The sequence below is a fragment of the Python bivittatus genome, unplaced genomic scaffold (assembly GCF_059951505.1).
Source record: "Python bivittatus isolate LINGU-HERP-01145 unplaced genomic scaffold, Pbiv_v1 ctg000280_np1212, whole genome shotgun sequence".
NCBI classification, from domain to species: Eukaryota; Metazoa; Chordata; class Lepidosauria; order Squamata; family Pythonidae; genus Python; species Python bivittatus.
The window spans coordinates 1,604,249-1,618,420 of NW_028277066.1; the positions used below are offsets into that span (position 1 = coordinate 1,604,249).

General features: G+C 43.0%; 1 protein-coding gene across 1 annotated transcript in view; it reads right to left on the reverse strand.

Moving 5' to 3' along the window:
* Positions 1–9,286: 9,286 nt before the first annotated feature.
* HSPB8 (heat shock protein family B (small) member 8) overlaps positions 9,287–14,172 on the reverse strand; it is a 28,576-nt gene continuing 23,690 nt past the window's right edge. Inside the window, exon 4 of the mRNA XM_088143226.1 lies at positions 9,287–11,114. Coding sequence (XP_087999352.1) covers positions 10,955–11,114 — 160 coding nt within the window. The 3' untranslated portion in view covers positions 9,287–10,954. The remainder of the gene's footprint in view (positions 11,115–14,172) is intronic.

Consider the following 14,172-nt stretch of genomic DNA (forward strand, 5'->3'; position numbering starts at 1 on the left):
TTCAACTCAGATAGCCTTCTCTGGTCCAGATAAGCTCTTCTACAGCCCCTTCCCTGTAATACTGATATTATCCAGAATGCAGTTGTTGCTGATTACGACAAACAGTCCGGAGCAATATTGATGCACTCCCTATGTAACTGCAGAAGAGGCCGGCTGGGGGAATTCTGGGAGTTGAAGTCCACTCATCTTAACGTTGCTGAGGTTGATAAGCACTGCTTTAGATCATCAGGCAAGGCAGTTTAAAAAGCCGGGGGTATTGATAAAGTGGGGGGAAATGTCATCCATTGGTCAAATGCAAAGGATGAGTTGCCTTATGGAAAATTTACTTTTTAAAAAATAATTATTTTATTAAAGTTTTTAATAAACTTTAATTAAACTTTAATTAAAGTTTTTAATAAACACAGTCAAACCTAATACAAACGAAACTCAAAGAAAGAAGAAATATTAAAAAAGTTCAGAAAGTGCAGAGGGGGGAAAAAGGAAAAAGGTAGAAAGAAAAAGAAAAGACAAATGGAAAAGAAAGAAAAAATAAGAATAAAGAAATGAAATATATAAAGAAATGACTTCTCCCTGCATCACAAGTTATAAAAATTTTTAGTAACTTTTCACCTTCCCTTAAAATGCAACAGAAGATCTCTTTTTCCCATCTTCGCCTATTCTCTATAACAGGGTTCCTCAACCTTGGCAACTTTAAGACGGGTGGACTTCAACTCCCAGAATTCCCCAGCCGGCCTTGCTGGCTGGGGAATTCTGGGAGTTGAAGTCCACCCGTCTAAAAGTTGCCAAGGTTGAGGAACCCTGCTCTATAACAAATCCTTAAAGTCTTGTCATTTCAGTCCTGGTCAGAAAAGTCCATTAAGGGTTACCAGAGATCTGTGTTAACCTTGATAACATAACCTTAACATATCTATGTGAACCTTGATCGACTGTAGGGAGAATTCCCTGTCTCAGGTGCCCTGTTCTGTCCAGTTGTCCCACCACCAAAAACATTCCCCCTTCCATGCAGCAACGGCTCCCCTTCTTTACATTCTGCGCATCCGTGTCTCAATACGAAAGATATTAAGCCATAAAACGTAATATGTTATGACACCATAAAATGCAGCGTAATTGCCACGAAACCATAAAATGTAATGTAGTTGGCTCAGGGGCGATTATCTTTTCTGCTTTTCCAGCTGTATCGGCGTCAGAGTGGAATTGAACATTAGGGTAAGGGCAAAACACGCATCACCCGGGAAAATCTTGGGGATACCCAAAGCTTAAGCAGTGGGATGACCTCTCATGCTTCCTGCAATTCCAGAAGGTGGACACTCTCCTTCTCCTTCTCCTTCTCCTTCTCCTTCTCCTTCTCCTTCTCCTTCTCCTTCTCCTTCTCCTTCTCCTTCTTCTCCTTCTCCTTCTCCTTCTCCCAAACAGCAAAAATCAGAAAGTTAACAGGAAAATCAGGCAGCAAGGATTTAAATAAACACGGTGCAAAACCAGCCAGCAGATTTTTAATTGTGATCTTCCCTTGATTCTATTTCAAACTGCTATGGAGATACTCTGTGGCAGTGTTTCTCAACCTTGAGAACTCTTAGAGGGGTGGATTTCAACTCCCAGAAGTCCCCAGCCAGCATGGCTGGCTGGGGAATTCTGGGAGTTGAAGTCCACCCCTCTTAAAGTTCCCAAGTTTAAGAAACAAGATGGGTGCACTTTAAGTCCCACCCTTTAAGATGGGTGGACTTCAACTCCATTTGAAGTCCACCTATTTTAAAGTTCCCAACGTTGAGAAACTAGATGGGTGGACTTTAACTCCCATCCTTTAAGATGGGTGGACTTCAACTCCCAGAATTCCCCAGCCAGTCATGCTGGCTGGGGAATTCTGGGAGTTGAAGTCCACCTATTTTAAAGTTCCCAAGGTTGAGAAACACTGCTCTGCGGTCTTGAGTTGCTCACAGTCATTCTGACTGATGTGAAAGAGTGAGGAGCCACCTCACTGTCCTAAGACCAGCTCTGGTGAAAGCCTAGACCAGAATATTACAAGAGAAATTGAGTAGGTAATGAATTTCAGCTAATAGGAATCAGTTTCTGGTTCCAGACCAAAGGAGTTTGAAATGTACAAGCTTGGCAGATTCCACAATGTGGACACCAGAACTTAGTCTATAAGTTTTCAAGTACTCATTTTCCCCCAAAGGAGGGTATCCTATCTTCTTAACCCCCGTTATGTTTTCTGCCCTGAACGATTGGGTTCACACAACATACTGAATCAGGTCAGTGAAAAGCTTATCAGCTGCATCCATGCTAAACTTGACTAATCCTCATCTCTGGTGATACATCTGTATTGAGCGAGCCTGAACTTGGGGTTAATGAATGGGTGAATGTGTTGAACATCTCCAGACATGAGATTAAATAACCAATAACCAATTCAATAAACCAGTTAAGCGTGTTGTGGAAAATAAAAGGTTGTCGTCTTTAAAACTCAGGCACCCCAAATGGCGTGAGGCTGAAGACCCCTTCCTTGAATTTGGGAGAGAAAACCATTTTACCTTGGCAAAGGTGGCTTCTGAGCCTACCCGAAAATACGAACCACCCAGGAATTCAGGCAAAGAGAAAAGCACTTATTAAGCGGGCTCGAGTCTTTTTAAAGGGTACGGAAACAAATGATACATGCATTTGGTACAGCTGATACTTGAAAGCAACTATTCAAACAATAAAAGACAGTGATTACACATGAGAATTGAACAATAGAAAACATTGATTCCGGATAACATTCCACAAGTAGCAAATTTATGGGTTCATGTTTTTAAAATCGCACGTGTATTCAAGGACTTTCGGAATACGCTCTCTATTGTTGAGTCGCTCAAAAGACGAGTTCTCCTGTGCCAAGAGAAATGGCCTTGGCCCAGAAAAAAAATGCTTCCCTGTAGTTAGAAAAGAGACCTGGACTGCCATGTTAAAAATGCCAATATCACCTTTATTAAAAAGCTAATATTGAAGCCTAAAATTCCAGGTAACCGGGTAACTCGCTTAGGAGGCAAAAGGCCTTGTTCCGATTTCTTTTCCTTCCTTCCTTTCTTTCTTTCTTTCTTTCTTTCTTTCTTTCTTTCTTTCTTTCTTTCTTTCTTTCTTTCTTTCTTTCTTTCTTTCTGCCTGCCTGCCTTCCTGCCTTCCTGCCTTCCTGCCTTCCTGCCTTCCTTCCTTCCTTCCTTCCTTCCTTCCTTCCTTCCTTCCTTCCTTCCTTCCTTCCTTCCTTCCTTCCTTCTTTCTTTCTTTCTTTCTTTCTTTCTTTCTTTCTTTCTTTCTTTCTTTCTTTCTTTCTTTCTTTCTTTCTTTCTCAGATTTGTCGCCACCCGTCTCATTACAAAGCCACCCTGGGTGGTTTACAAAAAAGATAAATATTCATTAAACATACAACATAACAATTTAATAATTTATCCTAAACCAATAGTAAGTATCGTCCAAGATAATAGGTGGTAACTAAAGTTTATTAGGCTGGGGGAATGTCAGCAGGGTGCCGGCCATACCCAGGGTTGGTTAAAGCTCTTCTTGCCCCACGCAAGCTGGCAGAACCAGGTCTTCAGTTCTTTCCAGAAAGCCAGGAGGGTAGGGGCCCACCGCTCTTCTGGGAGGAGAATATTCCAGAAGGTGGGATCTCATGTTGTTGAGATCCCAACCGCAATATGCTTAAGATATAACTATCATTCTTGGGATCCTTTTAGATTACTTTTCTTTTCTTTTCTTTTTTTTTGGAATCTTTGCTGCATTTCATAGATCAGTGGGACATCGTTGTATCCTTTTCACAACTTGGACTCCAGGTGGGTCTCACAATGGTTTGCACTGAGCTACCACAAACTGAATTTGCTAAAAGATGGTCAAGAGTTAAGGACAAAGTCAGATTTCGATCCAGAAGTCATGCTCAGGGAAACAAGGATCTGAGTCAGTCTGGAATCAGAAATCCTGAGTCGCTCCATGGAAAGATCTGGAAGATTCTTAAACTGTTAACACATGAACCCAAAGAATATGAAAACCAGCCCTGGATTTGAAGCTTTATCAGCCATAAAACACCAGAAGGCAACAGGAACATACTTATATATAATCCAAATGATAGAATAGTTTTTTTCCGACAGAGCTCAGACCTTGCTTCTTGTCCCATCCTGCCCCAATTGGTTCCAGCTCTAAAAGGTTCAGGAAGGATGTTCTTCTCTTCTCCAGAACTTGTAAAAATCCTGGTTGAGTTGCTACGTGAGATATTTTCTTTATTCATCTTCTAACTCTTGGACTCAGTGCTAACGTATGATGGCGGGATGGATGGATGGATGGATGGATGGATGGGTAGATGGGTAGATGGGTAGATGGGTAGATGGATGGATGGATGGATGGATGGATGGATGGATGGATTTACTTCACTGATTTGTGTGCCACCTATTCACCAAACTCTGGCAGAGCTGATGCAATGAAAAGCAATGAAAACACCATAACACTGTAACATTCATACCACACTTTCCACAGTCTCTGTCTGCAATTAAAAACCCTCCTCTCTGAAAACCCTACAAGGGAGGCCTCTTTTCATTGCTCTTCTGAAGGATAAAAGGGTGGAGGCTAACCTGACCTCAGGAGGCAAACTCTTCTATAGTGGGGAACTGTCCCTAAGAAGGTCATCCTCCAAATTTCTGCTGCCTCCTAGATAGCCAGGGTTATCTAGGCTAACATCTTCAAGTCTCTAGTTGTCCATATTGGAGAAACGTAAGGTCTCATTGACTTAGCAGGTCTTCTGGAGTTTGGTGGACTTCTCTTTGGCAGCAGGCTATGCGCCCACCCAATCCTTATCTTTATTTGCATGATCCAAATCAGCTCCATGTTTCTTTGAGGGGAAGGAAGATCTCTTTAGGGTGTCACTGCTCCCTGTTTCACCTGTGTTCCTACTTTGGGCTCAGACAGCAGGTGACACCAAGGAACGTGAAGATCAGAGCCATCAGGAAACACGCTTTGCCAAACGTGCCTCTCACTTCTTAGTCAGAACATGTTAGTTTTGGAGCCCCATGGAATGTAATGATCTCCCCACCCTAACCCCAGGCTCTAAGAGAGTCTTTGTTTGAAAAGACCTGCTTAGTAACTGAAACGCCTCCTTGCAGAATGACGTTGCTGGCAAGCAACGTAGTTCATAAATAATGGAAGGAAAAGGCACCCAAATGGCTGTGAGTCAGCTAAGCTGCCTAGCCAGAGGCATGCCAGCTTGTTGGTCCATGGACATGTCAGGTAACAGGGTGTCTACCCTCCTCAAGGTGGACACAGATTTGGGCAGAGCTTGAACGCAAAGCTAGAAAGGCAAGTTCTGTTTAATGAATTAAATGCGGTCAATAGGATTCTGCAGGAGGGCGTAGTTCTAACCTGGTCTTGACAGATCTTGAAAACTAAGCAGAGTCTGATCTTTTGAGGACTAAGATGGGAGACCACCAGGAGATAACAGGACAGGAGGCTAAACTGGAGAGTCAGAAAAGCATTTGGTCGTATTCTGACCATGAAAAGTACAGGGTAATGTCCAATCCAGGAGACTCCTAGCTGATCTTGGCTAATCTTGACAAGCTAAGCTGATGAGACCTTGGGTGGGAGGCCCGCAGGAAATTCTGGCTTGTGGGCTAGGTTATTATTTGTGAACTGCCCAGAGTCAGTGAGGCAGTGTCCAAACGGAATTAAATAAATAAGTGAAATAAATAAATAGACTGGGAAGGAAGCCCGATTCCGTATGGTTGCCAAGAAAAATGGAGCGTGATTATGTTCTCATGAGACGTCGACCTTGACTCAAGGGTCTGTGTTTGTAGGTGTATGCGCATATGTGTACATATCCTGTGTGTATGCATGCTAGAGTGATGGTTCTGCAAATTAATCTCCAATTCAAGGTCTGCACATGAAACCAAGATTTGCTGCGGTATTGTCAGAAAACAGCTTGAACATCACTTCTGGCCTGGCTGTGGATGGCGTTTGGAAAAAGAGCTCATATTGTATACAGATGGCAGAACTGAGTGTGCAGAGAAATGAACACTGAGGTTTTTTTTTATCAGCATCAATAACTATTAACCGAGGCAGGAAAAGGAATGCCATTTGCCATACCGTGCAGGTCTTAAACACTATGGGATGCAACGTTCTGGGCATAGTTGGGATGAAGAATATAGTCATGCAATACAGGTAGTCCTTGCTTAATGACTACAATAAGGACTGGAAAATTGGTCATTAAGTGAGGCGGTCATTAAGTGAGTCACCACACAACCAGACCCGATTTTACAACCATTTTTAAAATGGTCATTAAGCGAATCATGTGGTTAAGTGAATCCAGCTTCCCCAATGGACTTTTTTTGGCCAGAATTCGCTTAATGACCGTTGTAAAAAATGTCGCAAATCACGATCACGTGACTGTGAGGGATAGTGCGATGGTTTGTGATGGTCATAAGTGTGAGTACAGGTTGTAAATCACTCTTTCCCGAGGCTGTCGTAACTTTGAACTGTTGTTAAATGAATGGTCATTAAGCGAGGACTACCTGTACTTTTGGTTGCTGCAAGAAATCCTGAAAGATTTCCTGCAAAAGAGGCCCACCAGCTTTATAAGGACAGGCTGGAAGGTGGTATCCAGAACCATGGGCAAGTGCAGTCGATGGGAGATTCCTCCCAAGATCTGGAGGGCCCCCCTCTGATATTCTTTAGAAGCGTGGTGAAGACCTGGCTCTTCACCCAGGCCTTTGTAGAGGGAGACACTCACCATCTTTTACCTCTTTTTCCCCCCTTCCTTTTAAAAAATAAAGCCTGGAGCCATGTTGGTGTAGAGTGGCATAGAATTATCAGTTGTAAATACGAAATTAAAAAGTGAAGGAAGTTGGAGGTGGGAAAGGACTTAAGAGGGAAGTAGGTGGGCATAAAGTGGGTGGGAAGCTAACATACACATAGAAAAATGGAAGTTGCTGGATTTTTATAGTGGCAACTTAGGGTGAAGTTTATTTCAATCAGGGGGGACCTTTGCAAAAATTGAGGTGTGTGTGTGTATGTGTGTGTGTGTGTGTGTGTGTAGGATTCGTCTTTATAAAGAAATATATGTGATTCCTTTATCCTTTTTTTTTTTTTTTTTTGAAGGGAAGTGCTGCCTGGAATTGCAGAATGATTAGGTGGCTTTTGAATGGAAGGACGGAAGGAGGGAAGGAGAGGAGGTGGAGGACAGGAAGGAAGGAAGGAAGGAAGGAAGGAAGGAAGGAAGGAAGGAAGGAAGGAAGGAAGGAAGGAAGGAAGGAAGGAAGGAAGGAAGGAGCATATGGTTCAATGGATTGGGTAAATACAGCCACTGACTTCTTTTGTTTTCCATCAGTCCATCTGTCAGAGCTGGCCTGAAATGATATGTGAGAAAGACCTTGGGAGATGGGGTGAAGAGACACAGCCAAGGGAATGATCAAATAAAAGGCAGCTTGGCCCACAGCAGCAATGTGGGTGGGGCAAGAGGCTCAGAAGAGACCCTCTGTAGTTTCTTGGTCTGTAAAGGAGATGGGGAGAGAGCTGTACTTTCAGACTTGCAAGATTCTGCTAATGTAGCTTTTAACAATAAAGTAGTATTTGCTCATCTGGTTGTACTTCCTGTCTGGTCTACCTCATAAGGCTGACACAGCCCTAATATGAGACAGTGTGAGATAGCAACTATCAGTGGTTCGTGCATCCAACTAGGAAAGACCGGAGGCACAGCTTCCCATTGCATGTTGCAGCAAGTGATCACCACAGCCCATTTCTATACATGGAATTGGAAAGAGGTGTGTGGGTGTGTGTGTGGGTGTAGGGGCATCATTTCATCCATTGCTTCCAGAGGCAAAATAGCTCAAGGCCATCCTTGTCATAAGCGTTGAACACCGCCCAACTGCCTTCCTTAAATACCCAGAGACCCTATTTATTAGGCTTTTTTAATTTAGATGAGTGACAACTGCCTTCCAATCCAAAAATGTGTTGAGAATAATCCCTCTTTTTCTTTCATCAAAGTTTTATTGAGCTTTTAATCTTCAGATAATAGTCAGGATCTAGAGGGATGTGTTACGGGAGTGTGGCTAATGAATACCGCTGTACAATTGTGGACTTCAGATCCTGGTCTGAGATCGGAATAATGCAGATTCCTAAGCTAGCATTACAGAAGAACATGGACTATGAAATCCACATTACCTGTAAGAGCCTACCGTCTCCCTTTGGCAGACAAGAACGTAATTGTACTGTATTTCCCACCGGAAGTTACCCTAGATCGGGGAACTCTAATGTTACAGAGATGAGTGTGTGCATTTGTGCCTAAGAATAAGCATACAATAAAATGAATCTTGAAGAATACCTGAAGGGATCCTGGGCCACCCCCAATCCTGTTGCTTGGTGATTAAGAAGTCTTGGTTTGTAATCTTTGGGTTTTGTCAGAGTTTGGAAACCAATCTTAGCCTTTCCCAAACCTTTTAATCTAATTTTTGATAGCCGTAACATTTCCCATTGAATGACCACTTTTCTCCTGGAGGTAGCCAAGATAGAAATGATAACACCTTCAAAAACCAACGTTATGTCCTCGGATTTGGACAGCTTTGGTTGAGAAACCTACTTGAAGCTTGAAAACAGAGGGCTTTTCGAAGAGGTCAAACAGAACTCTTTGTCTCATATCCATGGAAGGAACATGGATCACACCAACTTTTAGTACTTCAAATGATATTATGGAAAGCCCTTTTCTAAGCCTGGGATTCTAAGACTGGAATTATAAATATGCATGATAAGGAAACTTCCTTTGGATTCAGTTGTAGGATCGATCTATCTATCTATCTATCTATCTATCTATCTATCTATCTATCTATCTATCTATCCATCCATCCATCCATCCATCCATCCATCCATCTTTACTCCATCCATCCATCCATCCATCCATCCATCCATCCATCCATCCATCCATTACTCCATCCATCCATCCATCCATCCATCCATCCATCCATCCATCCATCCATCCAACCATCGCCTTTCAGAGATGAATAATAATTTCAGTTATCCAAGTGTGGAACCTCAGGTAGATTCTCTAGCACTTCCATATCAGTCATACATGGTCCTTCCAAGGTCCTTTCCAAACCTATGATTCTATGATATAAAGTACAAAAGAGAAGATGGGACTGTAAGATATTTGTGTTGTCTCTTGGTAGATCCAGCCAGGCTGTTAGGTTCAGCAACAACCCCAAAGCCACAGATAACTCCACCTCATTTTATGGGAAGCTGTTCCCTTTAAAAAATAAATGTGGTTGTGGTGGGAAACTCTGCAAAGGAAGGGAATACGAAACACGAAAACGATTTATTCCTATTGTCATATATCTCACATATACCCAAATGTTTATTAAGGACAATTGGTTGCTACATCTGATACAGCATACAGAGAAACGAAAGTACATGAGACCTCCATGAAACCAGTGAGCAGAATTGGGTGTCATGTTGCAAGGAGCATTTCTGTAAGAAGGAGAAGGCGGTGCAGCACTGTTACAATTTCAATTTTTGGATGAGTTCGGCACTACTTGTCCTGATGCCAGATCAGCCCTTGAGGGTAGGAGAGGCTGTTTTGTGATGAAGGCAAGCCAGCTAGAAAATAACCAAGCGTACTGAGAACAACACTTTTTATCTTCTTCAGCACATCATACATCAGTGCTCTGGAAACTTGTAAACTTGGATCAACTATAGCAACTCAGATAAACTACTTTAGTGCAAAATCAGTAGTAGGACTTCAAGCACTTAGGTGAGACTCCAGTAGCCCATGATGTAAAAGTTGGAGAGTAGTAACCACAAATTGCTAAATGTTCAGTGAGAGAGATGGAGAGGCAGGGATTTTGTTTTTTCAGCACTGGGTCCACTTGGAGAAGTGAAATGTGTTGATTGTCTCACCAAAATGTTCGTCATCTTCTTGGACAAGATCTTCCAAGCTGGGCCAGCACTATTTTTTTTTCACAGGGATAGGATCAAATACGCCAAATCCCTCAAATTTTTGGTACAAATGTGTGTTATGAATCAAGTTTTCACCTCGGAGGTAAGACTTCAACCAAGGGCTGATGACCTTTCTTGGCCCCATTGCTCTACCTCTGCATTTGAAAAGGCTAAACATTTCATGAGACCTCCACAAGATCTCCAAATATCTCGAGACAATCTCTTAACATCTGAGCATGTTTGGGCAAAATGACTTCCTTGTTTCAAGACTGGGATATCTCTTGGTGGGATGATGAAGCAAGCCAGCAAGGGGCTTAGATCAGAATTATGAAGTGTGGGAACTTTGACCGGTTCTGAACATTGATTCAGTGAAAGCTAGATGGCGAATGAGCCCTTAAATACTTCTTAGCAGGACCAAAGATTGCTGTAGATCCCTCATACAATGAAGGAGTCTACTGGCCTGGAAAGTTGTTGAGGCTAGCCTGTTCATTTCCCACAATGCCCTAGTGCAGTGCTGCCACCAGGCATTGTGGGAAATGTAAACAACAGTGCTGCTGACTTTACAAAGGAGTGATTTCCTCTGGAAGTCACATTGCCAAGGTTTTCCTTTCTTCTGAACTTGCCCCAGCTCTACATTTTTTTTTCTCTGAAAGATCAAACCAATCAATCTTGGCTTCAGCACTTAAGCTCCTCAAAATCTTCCAGAGGGCTCTTCCCCCACAAAATATGCAATTTGGTAGATCAGAGAAGATTTCGTGGACTGAATCCTTCTGACTTAACATCACTCCTGCTGGAGACAAGGGGATAGCTGATGACTATAATTTTGTACCACTGATTTGAAAGCCTCAAAGATCAGGTTAACACTACCCTTCTCCCCTTGCCCCCAAGCCCAACATGGGAGCTCAACGAGTCCTTTCAAGAGTAGGATTGACCAGGAAATGTACAATCAAGTGGGCTTTGAGTGAATGCAGCTGCAGGGGGTCAAAAGATGGAAGAGACCTTGTGGGGGAGAGAGCCTCAAGCAGGGTCTTCTTCAGGCACAGGTGGTTTCTTGGCTGTCCAAAGGTATCTCATTCCCGTAGCTACTGTCCCCGTACTGACAGTATGGAGGTATCTGTGGAGCCTCAATGATCAGCAGCCCTTCGGGGGACAAGGAGGCAAAGACTGTGGTGGGGTCCACTTCCAGGGGAAGCCTGAAGAGAAGGAGGAGGAAAAACATTAAATGGGAGATTTTCCATGTCAAGTCTCAAACAAGGCTCCCTTTTGCTTTCTCCTTAACAAAGATATCAATATGATGCTTCCAGGAGTAGTTTAGAGAGCCAGTTTGGTGTAGTGGCGAAGGCACCAGGCTAGAAACTGGGAGATCATGAGTTCCAGTCCCACCTTAGGAACAAAGCCAGCTGGTGACCTTGGGCTGATCACTCTCTCTCAGCCCCAGGAAGCAGACAATGGCAAATCACTCCTGAAAAAACTTGCCAAGAAAACTGCAGGGACTACTCCAGGCAGTCTCCAGGAGTCAACAGTGACCTGAGGGTACCAAAAAAAAAAAGAAAAAAAAAAGGTGGTTTGCAGGGTATGGCCCCAAAAGTCAAGATGGCCATTGCAACGGTGTGTTTGAAGTATAAAAACCAGGTAGAGCTTCAATCACACCATTGTGGATACCGTCATGATCTTTGTGACTGTACCCTAAAGACCACCCCTTGGTTATTCCTTGTTTAAGATTCTTAAAAGGTGTAAATGGGAAGCTAGCATGGAACATGGGCTCACAGGAGTTGGGGGGCAACCTCACCAATCTGCCTGCAGTTCCTACATGGGTCAGGATTGTCGCCCATCCAACTACTAGCCACTTTGGGAGCAGAAAAGATATATTATTATAGGATTATATCCTGTCTTTCATTCAGCAGCTTGTGAAGGCATACATACCACTGCCTCTTCCTATTTTTTCCCACCACAACTCTGTGGGGTAAGCATGGCAGCCATTTTGTGACTGCACCCACAGCTTGCTCTCCATATTTCAAGTCTGCCCTCTTGGGTACCACTCTTGACCAATAACCTTGGTTGCGTAATATCCTTAACCTGATTACTGAACTCACTAGGTTGACACGGTATCTTGAATCAACTGCCCATCCACCAAGCTGGATTTGAAGAACCTGCCTCAAAAATTGATCAGGTTTTTAACAAGCTAATTAAAAGGGGGAAAAAATAGGGATACATACAAAAGTATCAATGATATGTTACAGTAGTGTTGAATTTTGTAATTACTTCAATCACTTTTCATAACTCTCATATCTTCAATAAGCACGGTTATAATAAAAAAAGGGAAAAAGGGAAAAACACACTGGCAAATTATTATTTTATTTTATACTCCCAGGAACCACACATCAGCTGGACCATCTGAAGTCCATCTCCTTAGGATTAAACTTCATTAAATTCCGTAGGATTTATTCCAGATAAAAAGGCTGCGATGCCACATGGGATGTTAACAAAAGACAATTCTTGGGATTATGTTTTGGTTTGATATGGATGACTTCCCAATCTGACACAAAACAGATAAAATACCCCAACCGCTAACCATACCGTACCCTGAATTCCTGGAACACGTTAAAAACACCAACTCCCTTTTAACCTTGCCTAATGTGTTTTGTGAGTCCAGCCTTCTGTTAATCTTCAAAAAGCCAGAAAGCAAACACTGTGAAATCTTTGGGGAACCAGGCTCTTATCTACAGCTTCATCCTGTCTAATGATTAATGAGGTCTTTGCAGGCACCAGGACCTTGGCTGATCTTCTCTGGGCTCAGAAGCTAAACAGGATGGGCCTGTTAGTACTTGGATAGGGCATCTCCAGGGAATCCCAGGGCTGTAGCTACACAGGGAAGTTGAAAGAAGCCACCCCTGGAAAAAAAATAGTTGTTGCCAAGGACACGTTTGGGCCGAAGGTGTCACCAGGAGTTGAGTTTGACCGGAAGAAGACTTCATGTACAAAACAATGAAAAATCCCTGATAACTCATCCACGCTCTTTAGCTTTAAAGCTTAATTAAGGAAGATACAAAAGAAAGGTTGTACAAGGTTTGTTTTGTAGTTCTTTGCCCCCCCCCCCGGTTATTATAGCCCAAGCTTTGGGTTAAATTTGAGTAACTTCTTTGGCAAGCAGGTTTGGCAAGATGCCTTTTCAAATCTTGCCCAGTTTAGCACATCAAAGTAAACACCAGCATGGGGGCAAGGAAAATGTTGTCCTAATAAGGAACTCTGAATGAAACCCAAGATACGGGCGTATGCTGGCGTAGCTCTTTAAAACCCTTTGCATATTGTTGTAACTCAAGTTACAGCTTCAGCCAGAGATGATGTATGTCCTTGGAGGACACACAGCCCTTATTCCTGTGTGAACCACCCAACATCGTTCCCAGGAATGCTTGTTCTAGTCTCTCGTCTACTGTCAGAAAAATTCAGACCCAGCTCGGCTTGGCAAGGTTAGGAGAACAGAGCTTGTCAAGAGATTCCCTGGGCTGGGTTCACAAGATCTACCAGCCAGAGCCCTGAGTTGTGAACACAAGGACTGGGTTCACCTATGGTCTGGTTCATACTACTTGCTTAGATGATGGCTGAGCTACTGAGCCATGCTTTAGCCTAATCTGGTTATACATTAAATTTAGGGACAGTTACAATAGTTGTTTCCTTAAAGTTTCCTGGTTGAGTCTGTTTTTTTACCTCTGTCTTTTGCCCCAGCTTTTAATCCAAGGGGCGACTCAGAGTACTGCCTTCTCAGCCTCCAGAGTCATATCCTTCCCCAATAATCCTCCCAAAGTTAAACGGATGGGATTAATCTTGTTTTCTGCAAGAAATTAACTGGATTTTAAATTTAAAAACAGCCCCTCTAACCCCCCTCTCACCCTGGAAAAGATTCTGTCCATCTTTTCTAGCCAATCAACAGAGGCAAGAGGGGATAAGGAAGAAGAAAACGCAGGAGTCAGTCAAACAAGCTATTATTACTTTGCTTGCCAGGCAGGCTAATGTAGGCTGGTTCGGGAATCCATGGTTGAACCAACCATGGTTGAGCCAACCATGGTTTAGAGTGTGCCCAAATGCAAATGCTCAGCTCCTCTGTGATGAGTTTATTCCACTGGTCAACAAGCACAGCCTCTTTCAACATCTTCTTCGATGGTGAGAATTCACTTCTGGTGCCTGAAAACTGCCTCTCTTGGTCCCAGAAGAGCAGGTCTAATTCGATGTTGAGAACCACTAACTGCTGTGGTC